The 23,698-nt window shown below is 38.8% G+C and overlaps 1 protein-coding gene across 3 annotated transcripts in view; it reads left to right on the top strand.

Moving 5' to 3' along the window:
• The window catches only part of atp8b3 (ATPase phospholipid transporting 8B3), a 98,364-nt gene that overhangs the window by 14,833 nt on the left and 59,833 nt on the right, over positions 1-23,698 (top strand). For 2 of the 3 annotated variants that reach the window (XR_013285321.1, XR_013285322.1), the window contains exons 4-29: positions 456-547; positions 614-727; positions 1,032-1,130; positions 3,245-3,306; positions 5,073-5,145; positions 5,579-5,649; positions 6,896-6,987; positions 7,161-7,319; positions 9,487-9,575; positions 10,503-10,696; positions 10,776-10,984; positions 11,371-11,402; positions 11,510-11,666; positions 12,194-12,382; positions 12,485-12,597; positions 12,876-13,043; positions 13,269-13,380; positions 13,467-13,542; positions 13,620-13,743; positions 14,561-14,747; positions 14,847-15,070; positions 15,267-15,350; positions 16,827-17,051; positions 17,135-17,273; positions 18,148-18,278; positions 18,538-18,749. Coding sequence is in view for 1 of the 3 variants with exons in the window: in XM_077533915.1 (XP_077390041.1) it covers positions 456-547; positions 614-727; positions 1,032-1,130; positions 3,245-3,306; positions 5,073-5,145; positions 5,579-5,649; positions 6,896-6,987; positions 7,161-7,319; positions 9,487-9,575; positions 10,503-10,696; positions 10,776-10,984; positions 11,371-11,402; positions 11,510-11,666; positions 12,194-12,382; positions 12,485-12,597; positions 12,876-13,043; positions 13,269-13,380; positions 13,467-13,542; positions 13,620-13,743; positions 14,561-14,747; positions 14,847-15,070; positions 15,267-15,350; positions 16,827-17,051; positions 17,135-17,273; positions 18,148-18,278; positions 18,538-18,639 (3,317 nt within the window). In the remaining 2 variants the exon portion in view is untranslated. Of the gene's footprint in view, positions 1-455; positions 548-613; positions 728-1,031; positions 1,131-3,244; positions 3,307-5,072; positions 5,146-5,578; positions 5,650-6,895; positions 6,988-7,160; positions 7,320-9,486; positions 9,576-10,502; positions 10,697-10,775; positions 10,985-11,370; positions 11,403-11,509; positions 11,667-12,193; positions 12,383-12,484; positions 12,598-12,875; positions 13,044-13,268; positions 13,381-13,466; positions 13,543-13,619; positions 13,744-14,560; positions 14,748-14,846; positions 15,071-15,266; positions 15,351-16,826; positions 17,052-17,134; positions 17,274-18,147; positions 18,279-18,537; positions 18,798-23,698 lie in introns of those variants that run through there. The other variant, XM_077533915.1, reaches the window with a different exon arrangement.

The following is a 23,698-nucleotide window of genomic DNA, read 5'->3' as shown; positions in this document are numbered from 1 at the left end:
AGCTAGAAAATGTTGAATATGATGAGTACACACCGAACTAGCACCGAGCCGTGATGCTGTTGAATAAAATGCTTCCTTCTCCAAAGCGCAGCTCCAAGTAATTATTTATTGACATGTTGGAGACTTTTGACCTGACTTCCCAAGAAGCAAATATTTGTACAACTCTGTATGAGAAAAATATGTGAGAGCGCCGGAAATGCTGCATGCATGCAAGCCAGGATGTCATATGAGAACTTTTTATTGACCCAAAGCTGAAGACAACAGTAATTAGTTTGTTTTATTGATATGCCAGTCCCCTAATAAAGCTATACGTGTTGTTGTTTTGTTTTCTAAAATGAAACAACCTAATAATTTATTGCAAATTATTAAGGTAACAGTTGATGGACCTGAGTTGGAAAACTACAGTTTGAGTGCATCCTTTGTTTCCTTCGCGGCTGCTTCCTGTTTTGTCACAGGTCTCACGTGGCAGGTGAGGGCCAACCAACGTTGCTACCACAAGCGGCAGCAGAAGAAATCCTTCCTGGGCTTTCGTTGGGGGCGATGCTCGGTGAGTGGCGGCTCGCTCCGCCAAGATCAAAATGAGCCCGTCTTGATTAACCCTCCTTGTTGCCAGGACAACCAGGTGCGCAGCTATAAGTACTCGGTCCTCACCTTTGTGCCGCTCACGCTGTATGAGCAATTCCAGCGCGCCGCCAATCTTTATTTCCTCTTCATGATGGCCTTGCAGGTCGGTTATTTGCTGTCTTGTGAACCTGCCATCTTCTCATTAGCAATTTAAATGGGCAGAAAAATGTCAAGATCTTCTTTATTCCGTGCAAAGAAATGATGATTATTGCCGTTTACTAAGTCACATACAGTAGTTGTGAAAGTCTTCTTCACTTGTGTCTGCATGACTGTTTTATACTGCCCCTGGTGGCCAAGTCGAGCACATCAGAGGGATTTGTTTTTCTATTTATGAGTTACGGAACAAATGAAATTCATATCTCAAATGTTTATTTCACCCACATACACTGGTTGTTTGTGTCTCCCAGTGCGTTCCCATCATCTCGTCCATCCAGTGGTACATCTCCATCATCCCGCTGATCCTCATTCTGTCGGTGAGAGGCGCGAAGGACATCATTAACGACATGGTGAGACTCTCACTCACATCCCGCCGGTCACCCAACGCACCGTTGTGACACTCTCTTAAGAGTCGCCATAGAAGCCTCCACACTCTCCTCCTTCGTCGTCCTCATTGACTCCTCGTCCTCTCCTCATTGACTAAAACCAGTCGTCCCGCTAGCATTAATTCCCCCGCCATATCATTAAAGCTTTTCCCTCTTAAACGCCAGGTTGATGTTTTGCATGCGCGACTCTCTGGTTAAGTGCACGGCTGAGTTACGGTCGTTAACGGCTCTCCGGCTGAAACGCTCGCTTGACCCCCTCCATATTGACTAATCATTTAGCAAAGGGTGTAAATCTTAAAGCCGGTGTCACCGGTGGGGAGGCCGCGTAATGGCGTCTGCTTTCTACAGTCCCAACCTTTTCACGGCCACCTTCATTTAACGCCTGCCCACGGTGGTGGAAGTAATGAAGTACAAATAGTTTGTTGATGTGTGAAACCCTTTATGCAGCTTGTGTTTTAAAACAACCTATTGTCATCCAACTAGTGGAGATGACCCAACGCTGATTTGATCTGTTCTATTTTGTGTCGACTTTCTCCATTCATGCACTAGCGCACTGAAAACAATGTACCATAAATTATGAAATTTAACTAAAAAGCCAACAAAGTAGCAAAAAATAATCATCCAATATTACTTTGTAAACAAAAACAGGAATTAAAATAAAATAACTAAACATAATAATCACAGTTAACAAACTCAACAGCCGTTTCTCAATATCAAGAATGCAGATTACGGTTATATCACGAGATGACTATCTTTCGATTCATAAACGTGAGTCCTGGCCTCTGCTGTTGTAGTAGCCATTTTGATAGCAGCACAAAATTAGTCTTGGAATATTTCCCCAGCCAACTCTTCGTAGGTCACCAACCGACGTGTCCTTGGTTTAAGCTAGCAGATAACAAACAACAACAACATCCAGGTATTTTGCACATTCTTGGTTTATGTGAACGTTCAACTGAAACAGGATTTTTACCACACTGATGAATTTTCACAAGATCAAAATGATGTAAGAATGGACAAGAACGTGAATTGAGCAATGGCTGCTAACATCTTTCCGAGGGCTTAGCTGCCCAACAAGGTGCCTGACGTAAAATATAAGATGCACAAACAAAGCAATAATAGGGAATTTCTCACTGTCTAAATTTTACTGCCTGGGATATGAAAATCTGAATATATGAAAGTCTGAAATCTTCATCATACAAACAGGCTTTGATGTATAAAAGTAAACGGAAGCTGATCTGAAATCCAAACCTTGCATCCATCTTTCTGAGGACCTAGAGTTGCTCAACCAGGTGCCCGATGTAAAATTCCACACAAAATTCAGCACTCAGAAAATGCCCAAAAAATCCTTCTTTTTTCAAAACGAAATAAAAATGTTATAGAATCACATACAAGTGGCATGACATGCATCCGACGTTATGTTGAAGCGACATGTTACATACTAAAGCTTTTAACTGCCCACTTGTCCAATCAATAGAGCTTAGTAAGCAAATGCTAAACACAGATGTCAGCTAAACAGTTTGGTAGACCACATTTTTATTTATAACATGATTTGCTGTTGTAGAACTCAAATGAAGGTTGTGCTTTTGTACCCACCACAAATGGAAGAGTAAAAATAGTCACCGTGATATTTTCTGCAATATTTCCATCAAAATAAATAATAGAAACCAATTAAAAAATAATGTGACTCCAATATCCCCCAAACCTTTGAGCTAGAAAGCTATTTTTAAAAAGTACCATTATTTTCTATCATTAATTTTTTCTTGCCAGCCTTTTTCAGAGCAGTTGTGGAACAGTTTTATTCCTTTTTTTTTAGCCATGTGATTTTAGACCTTTTTTTGTAAGAGATTTTATTTTCATTGTGCCAACTAGTATTGTATATAATTAACCGTAGAGTATATACCGTACTTTATATAATTAACCGTAAAAAAAAAGTGGATAAAAACACTTCTTTACTTTTTTACTTTGAACTGAAAATCAAAAATTAGTACTTCTACTTTCTATGCACATTTGTACTTCTACTTCAAGTTTGCGTACTTTAGCCACCTCTGCCTGGCCATCACTTCCTGCCGTGTTTCCAGGGAAGGCGACGCAGCGACTCGGAGGTCAACTCGCGACCGTGTGACGTGCTCATCTCCCAGAGGTGAGCAAAGACGGGAGGGCGCGAGCCTCCCCGGGAGCAGATGCTGCCAAACGGGCCTCTAATGAAGTGTAAATGAGTGAAAGCCCGGATGCTCCCCAAGGTGGCCGTTTAGAGCGGAGCACGAGACATTCCGCGGGAAAAAACAAGACCAAGTGATCTCTCAGCATGTGGTTTTATTGTTATTTCATCATTTTTAATGCAATTTAATTCTGGGAGGTGTTCGGTGGTTTAGCAGAAATGCTGTGAAGGATCAATAAACCATAAATGCTCATAGCAGCAGAAAACGATAACTCATATGCAGGTGTTATGTTGTTTCATAAATCTCGTGTTGGGCGAATGCTGAGAGAGGGCATTAAACGTCAAATTAAAGACACAATCAGAAATCATATGTATTATTTAATGATTGCACCCCGAGTTATTGTTTTTGTCTGACGTTTAAGATTTACGTGAATGCTGAGAGACGAAGTATTCAACTCAACTCAACTCAAAAGTTTATTTATAAAGCGCTTTAAGAACAGGCATTGCTGGATACAAAGTGCTGTACATAAACATAAACATCAGTTTTGCAGTAAACAAGAACAAAGCAAACATTTTGAAGTGTGAATATAGGTTCTTTTTTGTTTTTGTTTTTTACAATTAAATACATTTTACATCAGTAAATAAATAAGAAGTAGTGAATAAAAATCAACTCATGAAGACAAGCATTCAAATTAATCCTAATTTACGCAAAATTTAGTGAATGCTGAGAAACCAGCGTTCCATCTTTGTTTGTGTTTGTCTAAATCAGTCTAAATGCTGACAGATGTGCAAGAATGCTGAGAGACAAGCATGCACATATCCTGTACATTCGATAAATGCTAAGACAAGCATTCACGCTGATGATGTGGAGGAATAAAAATCGCATAAATGCTGAAAGACGAGCAGTCACACCTACTGCATGTCAAAAATGTGTGCAAATGCTGAGACACATATCTATTGTTTCTACTGAACATCAAAAAACAGTTATGTAAAATATTAGAAACGAGTTTTCATACAAATGATTGTAATAAATATATTTTTAAGTGCTCATAAAGGTATGTAAATGCTGAGTGAGAAGCATTCACATACTTGTATATGATGCAGTGCAACAAAATTAATTATGTGAATGCTGATTGTGTTAAAACAAAAAATAATAATAATCATGTTAATGGTAAGAGACGAGCTTTCACAGCTATGCTAATGTATAAATGCTGAGAGACGTATGTGCATTGCAAATGTACAATAACAAAAATTGTGAAATTGCTATTGTACGTCCAAAAATAAAAGGATGGATTCAAGCATTCACACAAATAGCAGCTGAGCATTAAAAGCTAATTGCATGTATGCTGAGAGGCCATCATTCCAACAATGGCTGTAATACTAAAAAAACAAAAAAGATCATGAGAAACCGGCATTCCTACTTTTAAAGTCCTATATTTGTTCCAAAAACATTGTGGAATGCTGAGTGATAAGCACTTACACAAATATTGCTGTATAAAAAATGAATGATTAGAGAGCAGTATTCATGTTATTGCTATCGTGCATCAAATAATCAAATAATAGCTTGAAAGCTCAGACGCTGGTGCTGTTATGCATCAGAACAAAAATAATAGTAAGTATGCAGAGACAAGGCATCTTGCAATGACACCTTTTGAATGTTGCTTTTTTATAATATGTTCTGACGTTTTTAACTGTCTCTCAGCATTCACATGATATCTTTGGCGTAGTGAATGATGCATTTGTTTCAGCTTCAGTACGGCGCAGTGGAAGGATCTGTGCGTGGGGGATATCGTGCGCATCCACAAAGACCAAAGCATTCCCGTGAGATGCTTATTTGCTCATTTGAAATATAGTGACAGTAGAATGATGCATACATGACATTATCTTGACTTACATGGGTGCATGTTATTGAGTTGCCCATTCTATGTTATAGCATCGTAACAACATACAAAAGACTTTGATTATCACAAAAGTAATTCAAGCCCAACTGTAGAACACACATGCTAATCATGGAAGACTCTAAATTGCTGGGAATTCCTGTTTGTATATATGCATCATGTGATTGGCCGGCAACCAGCCAGTAGATTTCAGCTCAGCATTATCAGCTATTTAAGTTCACGTAAGTTTGCATTTAATGACCAAAACATATTTCAACTGAAAAACAAAGCACATTGCGTAAAACATATGTGATTAATTTGGTCAAAAATCCTCATTTTTCCTGCACTACTAATTGATTCATATTTTCGACTCCCAGGCAGATGTTTTGCTCCTATGCAGCTCCGAGCCACACAGTCTGTCCTACGTGGAAACGGCTGACATTGATGGGTGAGACTTTTATATAGAGTAGCGCGAACGCTTCACTTGCTTCCATTCTCCCCCCCAAAAAAGGCATGTTAGGTTCTGTCTTGACTGTAAATATACAATATTATAATAATAAAAATTCATAATAAATAAGTAAATAAATTAATTAATAAAATATAATATGTGATATATATATATATATATATATATATATATATATATATATATATATATATATATATATATATATGAAAATAAATAATTAAATAAATAAATACAGGAAATTAACAAAAATCCCTGTACAGTTCAAAGGTCAGTATTGTAGTATATGACCCAACCATAGACTTGTTTTTTTTTTTGCGCGCTGCTGCTCAATTCATATTCCACAAATGCAATATTAATCAGAATATCCAGTTTAGACTAGTGGGGCACATAGAATATCTTATTATACAGAAAATTCTTGGGTTGACTTCACATTTAAGTGTAGTATTATTGTTCAAGTGTACATTAATGCCGCGGTGACTTCTGAATAGGGATGTAACAATAATGGCAATATCGTGATATTGCGATATTAAAACTGACGCAATATGTCGTCGTCGTCATGTCCCGATATTAAAAGCAACACATCTTTTAAAAAAAAAAGTCAGGTTGATTTCCATTTGTGCAGTTCTAGCAACCTCTGGTGGCTAGTTTTTTGTTTTTGTTTTTTTTTTAGTGCAGTTTAATTTTGAGGAGGGATGTTTTGGCCCTTCTATGTTTAAAAGCTATGCTAACTGTCAGATGTAATATTCTTGTGAATTGAGTCAATATGTGGAGGAACACAATGTGTGCTTGTATTAGCAAGTAAGTGCCTCGATATTAAGTCTTATTAAAAGATTTTAGGTTGTTTATATGCATTGTTGTTATGTACAAAAGCACAATATTGTATTTTTTTGGTATAAATTCTTTTCTTTTTTATAATATTGTGACCTTGTTTTTTAATATATATATATATATATATATATATCGGCAACCTCCTCACAATATTGTGATAATTATCATGTCGTGAGCTTCATATCGTGATAATATCAAATTGTGATGTTTGGATATCGTTACATCCCTACTTCCGAAGTCTCATTTTTGATGAATACTTTAGCATACTTTTTTTTCAGTTGGTACTTGGAGTAAAAAATCGATATGTTCCCTGCGAAGAGCGGTAGAAAATGGATGGATGGATGACAAGCAAATGGGAAAAAAAAATATTGATAAGCATTATTTCTACTCCATGCAGCGAGACGAACCTGAAGTGCCGACAGGCTCTTGGTGCGACGCACAACCAGTTGACATCCGAACCCTCGGAGTGTACGCTCGCCAACTTTGACGGTGAAATATTGTTTTTGTTTTGTTTTTCAAAACAATTTGTCGATATGTGCCCTGCAATTGACTTGCACCAAGTCAAGTCAGCTGGGATAGACTCCAGCTCACTTCTGATAAGTGCTCTAGAAAATGTACGGATATTTATCATAATCGCACAATTGTGTGAATTCATTTCCCAGGTGTGGTTTTCTGCGAGGAACCCAATGACAGCATGTACACCTTCAGAGGGCAGCTGCACTGGAGAGGAGAGCGTTTCCTGCTGGACAACGAGCATCTCCTCCTCAGGGGGACCGTCCTACGAAACACACTGATCGCCTACGGTTTGGTCATATACACCGGTACGATTACATTCATTCATATAAATGTAGAATTATCCCTCAAAATGTCTGTGGAAGGAGACCACAACCATGAGTGTGATCCAAAATGTCCTTAGCTCACCTTCTGTTGTGGCCTCCACTTGCTTCAAAGGCAAATTATGTTACATTAAATGCATTATACGGCTAATTATGGACGGTGCCTTTGAAATGTGGGTCATCTAACATCTCCCAGATCAGCTCGCGCGCTCGTCCAGTCTTTTTAAGTGATCATTGATCGGATATTACTGGACCAAGCGGGAGGTGTCACGGATCTCGGCGCCGTGACCCTTTCAGTTCTGGAGAAGCCGATCCATACGTCAAAATCCTCCACAGATGGCTTTTATGCCATTTGTCACATCACGTGTATCGATACAGCTCGATCGTGACCCAGCTCGCACGTGTTCGACTGAGCTTGACTTTCACGCAAAAGTGCACGCCACGGAAAATGAAAATGAGAGAAAAGTATAGCACTCTCCTTTGCAGCTATGAAAACTAGTCTGGGAAGGCAACAAAATTGATTGTAGTTGAACCAATATTACCATCAGATGCCTTTGATGCCATCCCCACAAAAAAAGTTGAGCTTTTCCATTTAACTTCATCGTCATTGTATCAAGTGATGGGCAAGTTAAATGTCGGAGGGGGCCACAATTTTTCATCAGTGCTACTCAAGGGCCAAATAGGACCACACACTTCCTAACCAGATGTATGACAAAAATGCTATTTTGGATATGGATAAAATATGTGCTCATATTATATTTCATTTTTCACAATATAATTCAATGCATGTATAAATGATCAACTATCCTAACCCAACAACAAAGTTTGAATCAAACAGCAAAATAACCACACACTGTTTTTCTTTTTCTTTCTTTTTTTCTTCTTTTTTTCCGCTTGTGTAAAGGGGGTCTCGTGTATTTGAGGAATGGTACATAACTGCTGAACAGCAAAACAACATTTGAGTGAGAAAACTCATTTTGTGCATTTTTCCCCAACAAAAATAACTCACTAAAAGCTATAGAATTGAGGTCCTATATTTGTACTGCATATCATTCCAAATTTGAAAATTAAAAAAAACCTAAAAAATATAAAAATAAATAAATAATAATAATAATAATAATAATAATAATAATAAAATACAATTAAATTTAAAAAAAAAAAGGTCTATTCTACTCATGTTGTAGTATTGGGTACTATAAGACAGTGTCAGAGCAACCAGGCCATGTCTGCCATCTAGTGGTGAATGGTGAAATTACAACTTCTAACATCATTTAATCCATATTTTCTTATTCTTCTTCTTATTATTATTATTTTTAAGATGGTTCCAGTATTTTCTTTTCCAATTTACCCTTAGCTTTTCGTGGAAAAAAAAGTTGAATGCTTTTCATGAATAATTTGGAGAATTTAAAAAAAAAAAAAAATGCTAGATAGATATATTGGCCAAGTTTATGAACGTAGAATACACTTCAAAATGACTCATTTTACTCAATAACTTGTTGTGGATAATGAAACTATCTTAAAATGTATTAATCTCATTTAACAATTTATTCCACATACTGTAATTAGCAGGAACAATAAAGAATATTCCAAAAATGACATGCATCCAAAATGAAGGAACCACATTGAAAGAGACTTGTTGTACTGTTATGCGTGCTTTTACAGAATAACAAGACCACAGTTTCATTATTCAGCTACATTTTCACGATGACTGATTCTGATGAAGATGCCAAAGGCACTGAAAAAGTGGCGCAGAGGCACAGTTCATCGAGAAGATGTTTGATAGGGTTGAGTTCAGAGTTATCTCTCAAGATCCTCCACTGCAAACTCATTCAGGAATGCCTTGAGGAGCTTTCCCAAACAGTCCATTAGATGAAGAATTAAGATACTATATTCCAACCCAATTTGATTAATTGGTGTGTCCCAAGACTTTTGTCCATACATGACAGTCACGTTGAAAATTTTGGCTTCCATTCTCAATCTTTGAGAAAGTATCTATGGAAACAAGTCAGTCCACGCATCCCCGCAAGGGAGGGCACTTCTCCATTCGTTTCACCTCTGTACAGCAAGGTCATCCTGCTCAAGGGCACATCAGCGGCTGTCCGCATTGCTGAGGCAGGGCCTGAACTCTCGCTCTCGTAATTGTCCGACCCAGGTGCCGACACGAAGATCCTGAGGAACTGCGGGAAAGTACGGGCCAAGAGAACTCGCTTGGAGAAGAGTCTCAACAGAGCGGTGATCGGGGTGAGTGTTGCAGTATCTAATGAGATGCAGTAGTTATTAATTACAATCTTACTTATTATACACATAAAGTTGCTAACATGTACACAGCTACACTGAACCCATCTGATATTTTCTACATTTTCTTGTGTTTTTCAAGTCTAAAATATGATTCCAGGAGGGATTCTAAAATTAGCATACTGTTGCTATACAAAATGTGGTTTTGTACGTTTATTGCCACTCACAGTTGATGTTTACTATCGAACTAAACTTAAAACAAAGAGAAGCACACATTGAGTTTCGAAAACAGCCACATTAGCTTTGCCCGTTTTGTTCAATGCTAACAATGCAGCACGCCATTGACGGGCTAGCAAGCGCAACGATTAGCATATAGTTAATATTGGAATATAAGCATGTATACTGTACACTAGGGGCGTGAATTGCCTAGTACCTGACGATTCGATCTGTATCACGATTCGATTCGATACCGATTAATCCCAATATGAATTTACAAGTCGATTGTTGCGATTTTTTTTTACTCAAATTTAGAAAATACCATTCAGTAAACTTGTACAATGTACACTGTGAGATGTGTATGAAAATGTATTATTTATTGATCTGAAACTTCAGTTTTATAACTGAGCCACTGTATTTAACAAACAGGTTGTAACCTTTTTCATGTTAGAACAGCATTGAAATAAAATATTAAGGCTTAATGTTCCATTAATATCACATTCTTCCATGCTTAAGGTATGAAAGTTAGACGTTTTGTTGAATATTTTTCCATCAAAAATGGATGTTAAAAAAATCAATTCGGTTGCCTATTGAATCGATTCGAGAATTTCGTGCTGTAGTATCGCGATATATTGCCGAATCGATTTTTTTTTTTTTTTAACACCCCAAATGTACACCGAACGATGTTTTCACCGTACATGTTTTTGTCATCGACAGATAATGTTGTTTTTGCTGCTGGCCGTGCTACTTCTGGCCATCGGCTGCGGGGTGTTTACAAGCCGGGTGATGAGCCGTACCGAGTTTCTGTCTGCTCTGGTTATCAACGGTGACCCGGTCTATACCGCCTTCCTGGTCTACTGGAGCTACTTCATGCTGCTCAGCCCGGCCGTGCCCATCATGCTCTACGTCACGTCAGTTATAACATGCCGTCATGTATAGTGATGGTGTGGATGTGATGTTGCTGATGATAGCATGTGTGTGTTGGGGCAGATTTGAGATGATCCACACATTCCACAGCAAGTTTATTAATTGGGATTTGGAGATGTACTGGCCTCAGACAGATTGTCCAGCACAAGCCCGGAATACTTCGCTGTGTGAGGAGCTGGGCCAAGTGGAATACCTGTTGAGTGACAAAACTGGAACGTTGACCCAAAATCGTCTGCTCTTCAGGCAATGCTGCATAGCTGGGGAGATCTACGGTATAGTCGCACCTTTTTCTGTATTGAAATGGTAGAATTTTCTTTAAATAGAGGCCATCAGAATAATTAAGTGCTGTATGGTGGCAGAATACTCAACTTACTTTGCAAGTAGCAGTTTGGCAGATGAGCAGTTTTACAAAAAAAGAGAATTCAAACAGTTAAATGCCACTTTCATCTGAAGTTTAGTGAAATCATTTTTTCTTGTGTATTTTGGTAAGGGTGGAACTCATTAATATTATTTCCATTCATTTCAATGGGGAAAGAGTATTTGAGATATGAGTGCATGAATGAATTGAACTGGCATCGCTGTATATTTTCAACTTTTGTTACTACTTAACCCATCTGTCATTGGTGGTCGTTTTATTATTTCATTTTAACTTCAACAGGTGATTCGTCAGTAAGGGCAGAGGACATAGAGGTACTATATGATCACTTCTATGAATTTTCTTACACACAATCCACGGTCACAGCCTGTCGTCATGTGTCATATAAAATGTGCCTTCTGTCATACTATTGTATTCATAGCTAATGGACCTCACCTGGAATCCATTCTCCCGTGGCGGTCTGTTCATGCGGGCTCCCGCCCTGGTGGAGCGCCTCCGAGCACAACAGTGTCCAACCGTCAGGCGATTCTTCACCGCACTGACTGTGTGTCACACGGTCATGGCCCAGTGGAAAGAAGGTGGGAGGAAGTGTATGCAGTGAGACCTCAATTTACTTAGAGTTTTTCAAGACACGAGGCATAGCTTGGCTGATTTTATGCCTTGAATTGGGAGTGAAAATTTCAGTCACAAACACTAGCAAATTTCACAACAAGCAGCAGTTTGGCACAAGGTGAACAATTAAATCAGAAAATAATGTTCAGTGCTTGCTTCAAGCTCTTTATGTCATAAATGTTCATTCAAAGTACTTGTTACATAGCATCTCTGACTTTGTTAGCCATAAGTTTGCTAGCTTAATGCTAAAGCTAGCATACAATGATAAACTCAAAGCTAAGCTATCAAACAAATGCAATTTTAGTTTAAACTTGACCGACAATACTCATTATCGCATTTCTCTGGTCTGTGGAAACAATTATAACTAAGGGTTTAGCTTTAGCTTTAGCTTTAGTTTCGTTTGCTGACTGTCTACTTCAACTCTACCTGTACCACACTGTCAGGCTAAAGTGTGTAATTGTGTGGGTTACGTTTTTTCTCCTACTCATTTCAGATACTCTAGTTTACCAAGCCGCATCTCCCGATGAGGAGGCTCTTGTCGGCGCTGCCAGGGAACTGGGCTGGGTCTTCCTGTCCAGAACACGAGACGATATGTCCGTGTCCGAGATGGGTGTCACGCGCCACTACAAGCTGCTGGCTTTGCTTGACTTCACCAGCCAGAGAAGACGGATGTCAGTGTTGGGTGAGGGAATCAATGATTTCATGCCTCATCCTCCCTCTTTCAACTGCTATTTTTGGGGGGTTGCTCTCCAAGGTTTGCTGGTTTTGTTCCCATTTTATGCAGTCCGCGAGCCGGAGGGGTTTTTAAAACTGTACTGTAAAGGAGCTGAGATAGTGATACTGGAGAGGCTGCAGAGGGACTGTCCACATCAGGAGAGCACGGAACAAGCCCTGGAGGTACAAGCAATAAGTAGACTTGTGCAACATCTCCTTCTCTGTGGGCCAGTAATGGAAATTTAACACAGCAGGCTGCTACATGTGACCAGATAATGTCTTTGCCTTTAGACTCGGTGAAGCAGCATGTGGCTAATTTCTTGATTGCAACTGTGAACAGTGACTAACCAGTGTACAGAGTTTACATTGAACAATATGGCTTTAGTCAGACCAACAAGGGACTCATGTTAAGGATTGGCCTGCCTTGGCGGTGGTCTGCACTCATGCTGTTTTTTTTCCAGCTGTTTTCCGAGGCCTGTCTGAGGACCTTGTGCGTTGCCGTTCGATCGGTTTCTGAGACGTCATGGGAGCAGTGGAGTAAAAGTTTAGCTCGGGCTGCTGCCATGGCGACCTCTGACCGCAACGCCCTACTGGAGAAGCTTTATGATGAGATGGAGCGAGACCTTCAGGTGGGCTCGCTATGAAATAAAAGTTTAACACTCGGATTGAACAATGTGTGTATTTCTGTCGTGATACAGAAGTCTTAAATGGCTGACCTCTGTTGTGCACTGTGAATAAAAAGGTTGGGGGGGGGGGGGAAATCAAATTTGTCTAAATGATGTATGATATGTACACATTTGTCAAAGGATGAATAGCATTGTCATAAAATAAAGTCCAACTTTTCTGATCCTTAGCTTCTAGGGGTTACAGCCATAGAGGACCGACTCCAGGAAGGCGTTCCTGAGACGATCTCTCTCCTTAAACAGGCTGGGATTAAAGTATGGGTGCTTACGGGGGACAAAAGAGGTATGCCAACACCAAGTGTATATATAAAAAAAAAAAAAAACACGTACTATATTTCCACATTTTCTATCATTGTTTCTACCCTCAAGAGACGGCAGTCAACATTGGATATGCTTGTAAACTACTGGATCCTGGCGCAAGATTACTGGAATGGAAGGAGTTAAGGTCAACCAAAATGAGAATTAAAACATACGTTGGAAACATGAATGCATCATATTACTGATTTTGTGTCTGACTCACAGACAGGTCCTCCAATCGCCAGACCCTGGGGGCTATTTCCATAAAATCAGACAGACAGAACTGTGGGCTGTTGAAAAGGACAAGGCAGGAGTACAGACTGCTGTGGTCCTGACTGGTCCTGAGTTGGTAAACAATAACCCATCCGTTTTCTATAGTGCTATAGCATGGATTACCACACATAACACCTGGTATTAGTCAAGCTCGCCTATATACCAAATTATGGCTCAGAGCACAGAAATCTTTCAGGTACGACGGCGTATTAGGGCCACGTATAAATATGTCTTCTTTTAGATAACCTTCCAAGAAAAAAAAACTCAACAATTTATGAGAAAAAAATCACATATTTATGACATAAAGTAGCCAATTTGCGAGAACAAAAAACCCTCACAAATTTAAGAGAAATAAACTCAGAAATTTGCGACGTTATAAAGTGGCAATTTTGCGAGAAAATTTTTTTACGAGAAATAAACACAGATTTGCGAGGAAAAAAACTCAGAAACTTGCGAGGAAAAAAACTCATAAACTTGCGAGAAATACGTAGCGTACTCGGATGTTTGTGCCAATACTTTTCGGTCAGCTTTTCAAATAAGGAGATAGTAATTGCTTTAGCAGAGATTAACCATATCATATTAAGCATTCGTATTCAGGCGACGGTTTGGAACTAAGAAAAAAAAGTCAAGGTATCACTGTGTAATGAAAAAAAATCAGTTGACCAATTTAAGAGCCTTGTGGAACACCACCAGCTCCTAACCGTTATTTGTACTCAAGCCGTAAGGTGGATGGAAAGGTAAAGTCAAAAGGATGGTAATTATTTGCATGAAAATCTCTTCAAGGTCACAAATATGTAACGAGTACAACTAAATGTTAAACCTCAAAATGCTGTACATTATTTTGGAACCGTCCTAAATAGGCCAACTGAAGTTAACCTGGTGTTTCTCTTCAGACCGAGTTTGACCAGAGACCAGAGTGGGGCGCCAAGTTCATGAGCTTAGCGCAACAGTGTCAGACGGTGTTGTGTTGCCGGGTAACACCTGGACAGAAAGCCGACATTGTTACTTTGGTCAGGAAGCACACAAGCTCCATCACGTTGTCCATTGGAGATGGCGCCAATGATGTAAACATGATCAAGAGTGAGTGTGCGATCCAAAACAGGATTCGTTTTTTTGTTGTTGTTGTTTTTTTGTTTAACTGACGCTTTAGTATTGAATCTTGTTTGTTGTCCATTTTAGCGGCCCACATCGGCGTAGGACTGGCGGGAGTGGAGGGAGGCCAAGCCGTACAGAACGCAGACTTTTCACTATCCCGTTTCAGATTCCTGCAGAGGCTGCTGCTGGTCCACGGGCGCTGGTCGTATCGGCGCATCTCCCTGTTCCTGCGCTACTTCCTGTTCAAGACTTGTAGTTTTGCACTGGTGCACCTTTGGTTTGGCATCTTCAACGGCTACAGTGCTCAGGTGGGATATTCAGTGAAGTCGAGCTCAAAAGGGCTTTGGGTGAATTTTTGCTCATCGCATCGAGCTTGGTTCCTAACCCATGTGAAGCGAAAGTTCACTGTATTCATAGTTCAATCACATCCATTTTTGCAACTCAACTTTATTTATAGAGCACTTTAAAACAGCAACAACAAAATGTAATGTTTCTGTCTTGCAGTCCTTGTATGAGACATGGTTCATTGCCTTTTACACTACCTTCTACACATCATCCCAGATTTTGTTTGTGGCCTTCTTTGACAAGGTGAGAAAGTTGGCTTTTTTTCCTCTCATTCAAAATGCTAATAATGATATACTGATAAATAATGCAATAAGATGAGTCTGTAAGAAGGACACTTAAATGGAGCTGAACTAACTAAAGTAGAACTCTCGTCAGGAAGGCTAATAAAATAAACTTTCATCTGTTTATAGCACACAAAAAATCCACTTTAAAAACGTTTGATAAAACATGGAAGTAAACTTTCGCTCACACAAAAAATTAAAACAATTAAATAATGTTTATACTGAACCTATAACCTTGTATATGCTGCAAGGAAATTTCAACCCCTTTGACAATGTAAGCACTTGGTATGTTCCAATTAGCTCCTCCTCTATATAAGGCCCTGACTTCCTGTTTCACGCCATTTGCTTCTAATCTCCATGAACCTGACACTGAATGCAAGGCAATCCACTTTTACGGTAAAAAAATAGAAAGCTTGTCATATCTCGATGTTGAATGTACAATGACTATTTTCCTGATTAATAATGCTATGTCTTGTATTGTAAGTTTCTGGTAGCACATTGTTGAGTCAAAAAAGTTAAGCCAACAGAATTTCGGAAGGTTATTTTGCAGCTCAACGGTGGATGATTAATTTGAAATCAGCCAATGGTACACTATTTACAATTTGGATGAAACTTTCCGGCTCCTTCTATTTCAACTAACTTTGACTACAACTCCAACAACTTTAGAGTACGTTTTTTTGTTTTTTTTTGTTTTCTTTTCTTTAGCCCTACTTGCTAACATTAGCCTACAGCTGTTATATTGGTACAGCCTGGTACTTTAGGTACACTCGTTAGCTAACTTTTAGCTAGGATAGCTAGGTACATTTTTGCTAATGGCTAGCTTGAACAGTAGCACTAGCTATAGCATAGGCTTTAAGTTAGCTTTTGTTCCTGTTAGCTTTTAACTTTGCTGCGAGCTAACTTTTACTTTAGCTTTATAGCGCTAGCCTTGGCCCTAGAACACTCCTAGGGCCAAGGCTAAGCCATTTGGCTTTTCGACCATAGGGCCATAGGGCAGCCAATTGACTGGATTAGCTTTCGCTAATATCCTATCGCAGGTGTTAAAATATTGGGTAACTTATGTGTTTGTAGTGTACTGTATTCACAATGAGGACCTTGAATGAAGATTATTGTCTTGGATGTGGGCCTGTAGGGCTTTATCAAAAGAAAATGATACTAAATGTCTTTATTAATTACAGGTGAGAATTAACCTGGGTCCACAAGCAAATATTAAGCCACGTGTCCAAAAGTGGACTTAATGTCAACAATATATATATTGATTTCTTCAATATTTCACATTGTTGTAATTCATGTAAATTACAGATCTGTTTCATACTTTTTGTGTATATAAATGTCTAAATAAAGGTGCATCCATTGCCTAGTGTTCCTGTAGTTATCTTTGTGTGGCTACAGCAATGGTGGCCACATACTTCAAAGTGACATCCTTGTTGCATTGTAGGACGTGAGTGCAGACAACAGCCTTCGGTGGCCTGAGCTGTACAAATGTGGACAGAGGCAAGAGCTTTCCGGGCCCTTGGTGTTGTTTACGTCACTCTTATACGCCCTCTACGCTTCACTTGTTCTCTTCTTCATTCCGTGTGGCGTCTACTACAACACTGCCGTCGACTACCAGACCATGGCGGTCACTGTGTCCATGGCAGCCGTATTTACTGCCAACATAGAGGTCAGAGATGCACAAAATAGAACACCAGTATGATCATTTTTGCCTGACCTCATCTCAAGATGACATCGCTTCTCTTCCATCAGGTCGTTTTGTTGACCAGACACTGGACAAAGTTCAACATAGGAGCCGTGTGCGTTTCTTTGCTGCTCTATTTCATCTGCTCAAGGATCACGCATAGCAAATTCCTGTTCCAGGGAGCACCAGCTGATTATTTATTTTACGGTATACATTTAATACATTTCATATCAACCCTGAAAGTTCATATGAAAATGAAGGAGATTTTAGTTATATTGTAATTTTATTTAATTTTATTTTTTCTTGTTTGTTTTTGTTAACTATAGTAGCCTTGCAGAATACCATATTTTTCGGACTACGCTCTAGAATATAAATTGCAGCAGATAAAAAAAAAAAATGCATGAAATTTCGTTACTCACCCCTTTTATTTTTTTTTATTTTTATTTTTATTTTTTTAAGAAATTCTTAATACTTTAACAGTATTTTGAACAAAGTATGTCACAAATTCACATCGTAAGACGTGGAAACTGTTTTATGTATTTAAATTATATATAATAGTAATGTCTCTTAAAAAAAACTATAATTTAAAGAAACTATTAAAAATTTTTTTTAAAGAAACTGTCTATAATAAAAAACTATGATTAAAAAAAACAATAATTTAACAAAACTATCCATAATTAAAAAAAAAAAACTACCTATAATTAAAAAAAAAAACTAATTTAAAAAAATCTATAATTTAAAAAAACTATAATTTAAAGAAACTATTAAACTATCCATAATTTAAAAAAACCTACAATTTAATTTTAAAAAAACTATAATTTGAAAAACTATAATTTAAAAAAACTATAATTAAAAGAAACTATAATTTGACAAAACTATAATTTAAAAAAAAAAAGCTAGAATTTTAAACAGTATAATTTAAATAAACAAAAAAACTATCATTTTAAAAAAACTATCATTTAAAGAAACTATAATTTCAAAAACTAATTTAAGCTGCATATTAAAAGTCCTGTATCTCTTTTGCTGTATTAAACGGATGGTCTGAACTGCGTGGTTTGAACATTTGTGGGCTTTTCTCCAGGTGCTTCTGATGAGGCCTTCACAGATCCAGTCGTGTGGCTCACAGCTCTGCTCACAGCCTGCACAGCCGTGTTGCCTTCAATGACCTTCCTCGCCTTCAGTGTCATCCGAACCGTCCACAACAAACATAAAGTGAGAAGCTCAGTAATGCAAGCTGTGTAGTTGAGTTCATCTTTGTTTTACTTAAAAAAAAATTGCATTTCCATTCATGTTTAAGTACAAAAACACTGAAAACATCGATGAATGAGGTAGAGCATTATTCACGCTGTGTCTTGGAATCTACCTGTTTGACTTCCAGCTCATTTTCCTATGCTTGAGTCAATTTTCATTTGCATTTGTATAAGGCATTGTTTAGCAGCAGCTGATGAGTCTTTACCTGGATGTAATGCAGGTTCACAGCATGTCGCAACAGCCAGTGGAACTGACGTCACACGTACGAAGGAAGACTTCTCTTTGCTGTTCTTCATTTCCCGTCACTCAAGCACCTGTCTGAAGCACAGTCGTGGACTCGGAACTGAGGAATTGCCTTGAATGAAGAATACAGTCGTAGAACTTGGACACATAATGAAGAAACAAAAAAAATTGCCATTGGCTATTGAGAAGGTAAATACTGCAACACTGTAGAGCAGTTGTAAATTATTTTCTTTTCATATTTAACCCTTGTGCCATTTGCTTAGCCAAATATGTAAATTAGGAGTTGATTGTGCAGGGGGAAAACAAAAAAAAACAAAAAAACAAAAAAAAATGAGCCACGGCTTTGGAAAACTGGGGGACCGTCAAAATGCGAGTGTGCCAACATTTCTCAGCCATTGCATGAGGGAGATAACTATTATAATATCCCTGGAATTGGCGTTAGCCAACCGCGTAACATTAATGTACATTATAAGTGACATTTTTGGACCGATTGGACACTGCATGTATTTTATTGCAATTTCCGTGATTTCTGCATGAAATCCTTCTATGGACATTCCTCGACGGTGCCATGGCCATGAGAAAGATTTCGCACCCCAAATCCACCAGGTGGCGGTAGAGGCCAATTAATGATTTTCCTTGCAAACGCCGCACTGATTCCAGCACGCCATATTCCACACAGACTTATTTCTTCGTGCTTTTTACTGATTGTGCATTCGACAGGATGTTAGTGGATGCGCGTGCACGTTAGTGGGCGCGCGTGCGTGTTCGTGGATGCGCGTACACGCGCGCCACTTATATTTTTGTGCAGAAAAAGGTATTGCGAGCTATTGACTTATGTTTCGTGTTGGGATATGCTGTTTGTTTGTCTGCATGGACGTGGGAAGCACGTTCCCTAGTGGGAGGGGTCGAATGGCAATGCTCTTTGCCGTTGTTATGTCCCCAAAATGAGCCACTGTTAGAGGTGGGCGTCGTTGCAATACAGCGGTTTTCCTCAGTGTGTGAAGGCTGTTATTTAATTTTTTTTTTCTCTTTCTTCACTTCAGAACTTCAGAATTAATAGCGTACATATTCCACACGCATGCACAGTTCGATCATCCATTTTGAACAGCCGAGCATTGACATTTGCTCTGCCAAGGCTGCAGGGGGCAGGCGTGCCATTGTGGCCAAACGTGCGTGCAACGTGGAGGTGACGTATTTCCCTTCGTGCATTCTTCAAAACATGGCAAGGAGCATGGATCGGTGAAAACAATAAGCAGAAGGGATAAGACAAAACAAAAAAAACGTTTTTTTTTTTGCAACTTATGAAGTGTAACATGTAACGGTTGTCGAGATGAATTCCTCGTCGGTTATCTTATCTGGCCGTTGCATTTCTACGTGTGAAAGTGCTAAGCTTCGATTTTTATTCGGCTAGTTTGTATTCACAACAACGTGCTAACGTGCTAAGAGGCTAACGTGCACGAGACATGAGCTTCCTGGATCTAAGGAAAAGAACGGCGATCGGAGACACAAAAAGCTGCAAATGCAAGTTGGCAAGTAAGTACTTCTACAAAATAAACATAAACGAACATATGAGCACGTCCTGGAATGCCGCGGGGGCCGTGTAGCTTCCCAACGGTATGTAGCTCGTCGCTGTGTTGACTTCCGTTCGCCGGATACAATTGGATACAGGCGGTGTAAATTTATCCGAAAAACGCGCACGATTTCCGGGTAAAGTAAACGGACGGATCGGTGTAATGGAGCTTTTTCTTTCCGTTATTTGTCCGGAACCGTACGTCCTACGGGGAAAATGACACATATCTGACACATATCTGGAACCGTGAGCACAAGAGATACGTGGCTCGTTGAAGTGCGACGCCGGATATGGGGGTGTAAATCGGGCCTTCCTGTACCCGAAAATCAAACACAATTTGCGGCTAAAGTCACGGAGGGTCCCGGTGCCGCTCCGGAGCCCCACAAAAAGTACTTTTTTCCCCAAAGTTTTCTATCAAAGCTACCGTGTTGCCTGATGCTCTAACTATGTCATATGAAAGATTCAAATTTATTTCTTTATTATACATATATACAACACAGTTAATTTTCTTCATAATCTATTATTTGGCTTCTGTTGTCCTATGGTGGGGGGAAATAATAATAATAAATAAATATACTATATTTATGCATAGTTTTGATGCCAATGAACATTTTGGGTGGTTGAAAGAAAAAAAAATGTTAAAAAATGACTTAGTTATCACACCTCAAAGTAGAATTACTTATTTGGCTAAAATGTACTCTTCGAGGGTGTTCTGAGTTAAATTGCCATTGTCAAAAAATTTGGCATGCATTGAAAAAATTGTTGTTATAACTTATTGCCTTATTCGAAGCTCTAATTATGTCATATGAAGTATTAATTTTTTATTTATTTTTTATACATGTATACAGCACAGTTCGTTTTCTTCATAGTCCATTCTTTGGGCTTGTATTGTCCTAAGAGGGGGGAATACATAAAAAAAAAAAAAAAACTTCATATGTATGGATAGTTCTGATGCCAATGAACATTTTGAGTGGTTGAAATAAAAAAAAATGTTAAAAATTGACTTAGTTATCACACCTCAAAGTAGAATTACTTATTTGGCTAAAATGTACTCTTCGAGGGTGTTCTGAGTTAAATTGCCATTGTCAAAAAATTTGGCATGCATTGAAAAAATTGTTGTTATAACTTATTGCCTTATTCGAAGCTCTAATTATGTCATATGAAGTATTAATTTTTTATTTATTTTTTATACATGTATACAGCACAGTTCGTTTTCTTCATAGTCCATTCTTTGGGCTTGTATTGTCCTAAGAGGGGGGAATACATAAAAAAAAAAAAAAAACTTCATATGTATGGATAGTTCTGATGCCAATGAACATTTTGAGTGGTTGAAATAAAAAAAAATGTTAAAAATTGACTTAGTTATCACACCTCAAAGTAGAATTACTTATTTGGCTAAAATGTACTCTTAGAGGGTGTTCTGAGTTAAATTGCCATTGTCAAAAAATTTGGCATGCATTGAAAAAATTGTTGTTATAACTTATTGCCTTATTCGAAGCTCTAATTATGTCATATGAAGTATTATTTTTTTATTTATTTTTTATACATGTATACAGCACAGTTCGTTTTCTTCATAGTCCATTCTTTGGGCTTGTATTGTCCTAAGAGGGGGGGATACATAAAAAAAAAAAAAAAACTTCATATGTATGGATAGTTCTGATGCCAATGAACATTTTGAGTGGTTGAAATAAAAAAAAATGTTAAAAATTGACTTAGTTATCACACCTCAAAGTAGAATTACTTATTTGGCTAAAATGTACTCTTAGAGGGTGTCACTGATTCCAAGGCACAAGGGTTAAGACAATTGTTTTCTAACTGTAGAATTTGTGTGCAGTGATTTGTTGAATGCCTGTTGAATGAATTTGATCTATTGTGGATTACTAGTCAAAGTATAAATATGATGGTAGCTTACAGCAACGGTGTCCAAATATGGTCCGGGGGCCATTTGCGGCCTGTCATCTGTTCTTTGGCGGCCAGCGGAATACGCTAAAACCAACTTTTGACGTTCTTACCCTATTTAAGGGCCATTAGACATGTAGCTGTTGAAAAACTGAGAGGATGTGAATAATGGGGACGATCACTAAACTATTAAACTTTTCTATATATACAAAGACACATTTATAGCTCCGTAGTGTCACCTTCAAGGTCAGTCCGATTTGTGAGCATACATTAATGGTTCTCAAGTATGGTCAGCTTACTATTGATTGCGCTTGAATTGGTTGTAAATGTGGAGATGGAATTCAGCTGCTGGTCAGTGGAGGGGCGGATCTATTCTAATGGCATACACGGCCATTGGCCACCCCAAAACCTAAAATAAATGAAAAGTATTTTGCATATCACCCTAAGCAGTTGAATTTTTAAAAATATGTAATTTCTTGATTGATTGATTGATTGGTTTTATCATGTTTATTAGGTTAAACATAAAAAAGCCCCTTTGTCTGCGGTTTTGGAGGAAATCGTTTGGACACCCCTATATGAAATTAATTTCGTGACTATGTTCGTAACTAAAAACATGTATATGTGTGTATGTGTGTATATATATATATATATATATATATATATATATAGTTCTCATAAATCTTGGCAAGCACAACAAACCAATGACAACACGACCTTTGTTTTACAATTGTTTTATTTTGTTAATTTATTTCAAAACACGCAAATTTACCCATATTATCCTTTTTAGCTGTTGTTTTTCTCTAACAGTTATTTTTCCCTTTCCCTTTTCAAAGTCTCAGCAAGAGCGAAACTTTAAAAAAAAAAAAATACAAAATAATAACCAAACAAAGTCCTCCACAGGCTCTCCGGCTTCTGCAGTGGGAGGAGGGGAAAAAGAGGCTTTCTGAACAGACGTTTGCGCGTGGGCATCTCCCTCGTCTACTGGCCGAGTTGATGAAAGTGTTTGTGTTTGTACGAGGTGGAATGGTCCGCTTATATATCACTTGACCCGTAGAGCAGCGTGGAGAGCTGAACATTGTCTTGTCGGTTTGCTCGCCCGATTGTCGTACCTCTGATTTCATCTTTGGTTTCGAAAGGCAGACGTTGCCCTCACCCTCCGCGAGCGTGTGCGCGTGCGTGTCCGTGCAATCCAAGCCGCCGTCTCCGGATCGCATTGTAAACGTTACGAGCGCGACGTCGGCGTCTTTGCGTTGATTGTGTGCGGCCCTTCCTTGGCGCTTTTTGGGGGTCGCAAAGACGCTCGAACGCCGCTGAATGGATTCCATTTTGTGTGAGTGGCAGTTTTTGTGTGACATCGGTGCATCGCCCCCCCACCTGGCCACTCGCTACTTTAACCCTGAGCAGCAAGGGGGGCGCTCTGTTGCCCGCTGTGGTTGGATGGTAAAGGGGTATATAAGGGGGGGGGGGGGGGGGGGGGGGGGGATGATGATAGTGGGGAGGGTTCTACACTCTGACCCAGCAGCAACGATTAAGATTGGGTGGGGTCAGGTGTTTGCATAGTTCTGTGTGCAAAAGCCACCAACCGGAGCCTTTTACTGTTATTTTTTTTTCTTTGTGGTAGATGATAGGACGCGTGGTCTTTGCACCACAGCACACCTGCGGCGGGTGA

The sequence above is a fragment of the Festucalex cinctus genome, chromosome 10, assembly GCF_051991245.1.
Source record: "Festucalex cinctus isolate MCC-2025b chromosome 10, RoL_Fcin_1.0, whole genome shotgun sequence".
NCBI lineage: Eukaryota > Metazoa > Chordata > Actinopteri > Syngnathiformes > Syngnathidae > Festucalex > Festucalex cinctus.
Note: the sequence above shows the minus strand (reverse complement) of the source record. Positions and strands in the feature narration are given on the sequence as shown.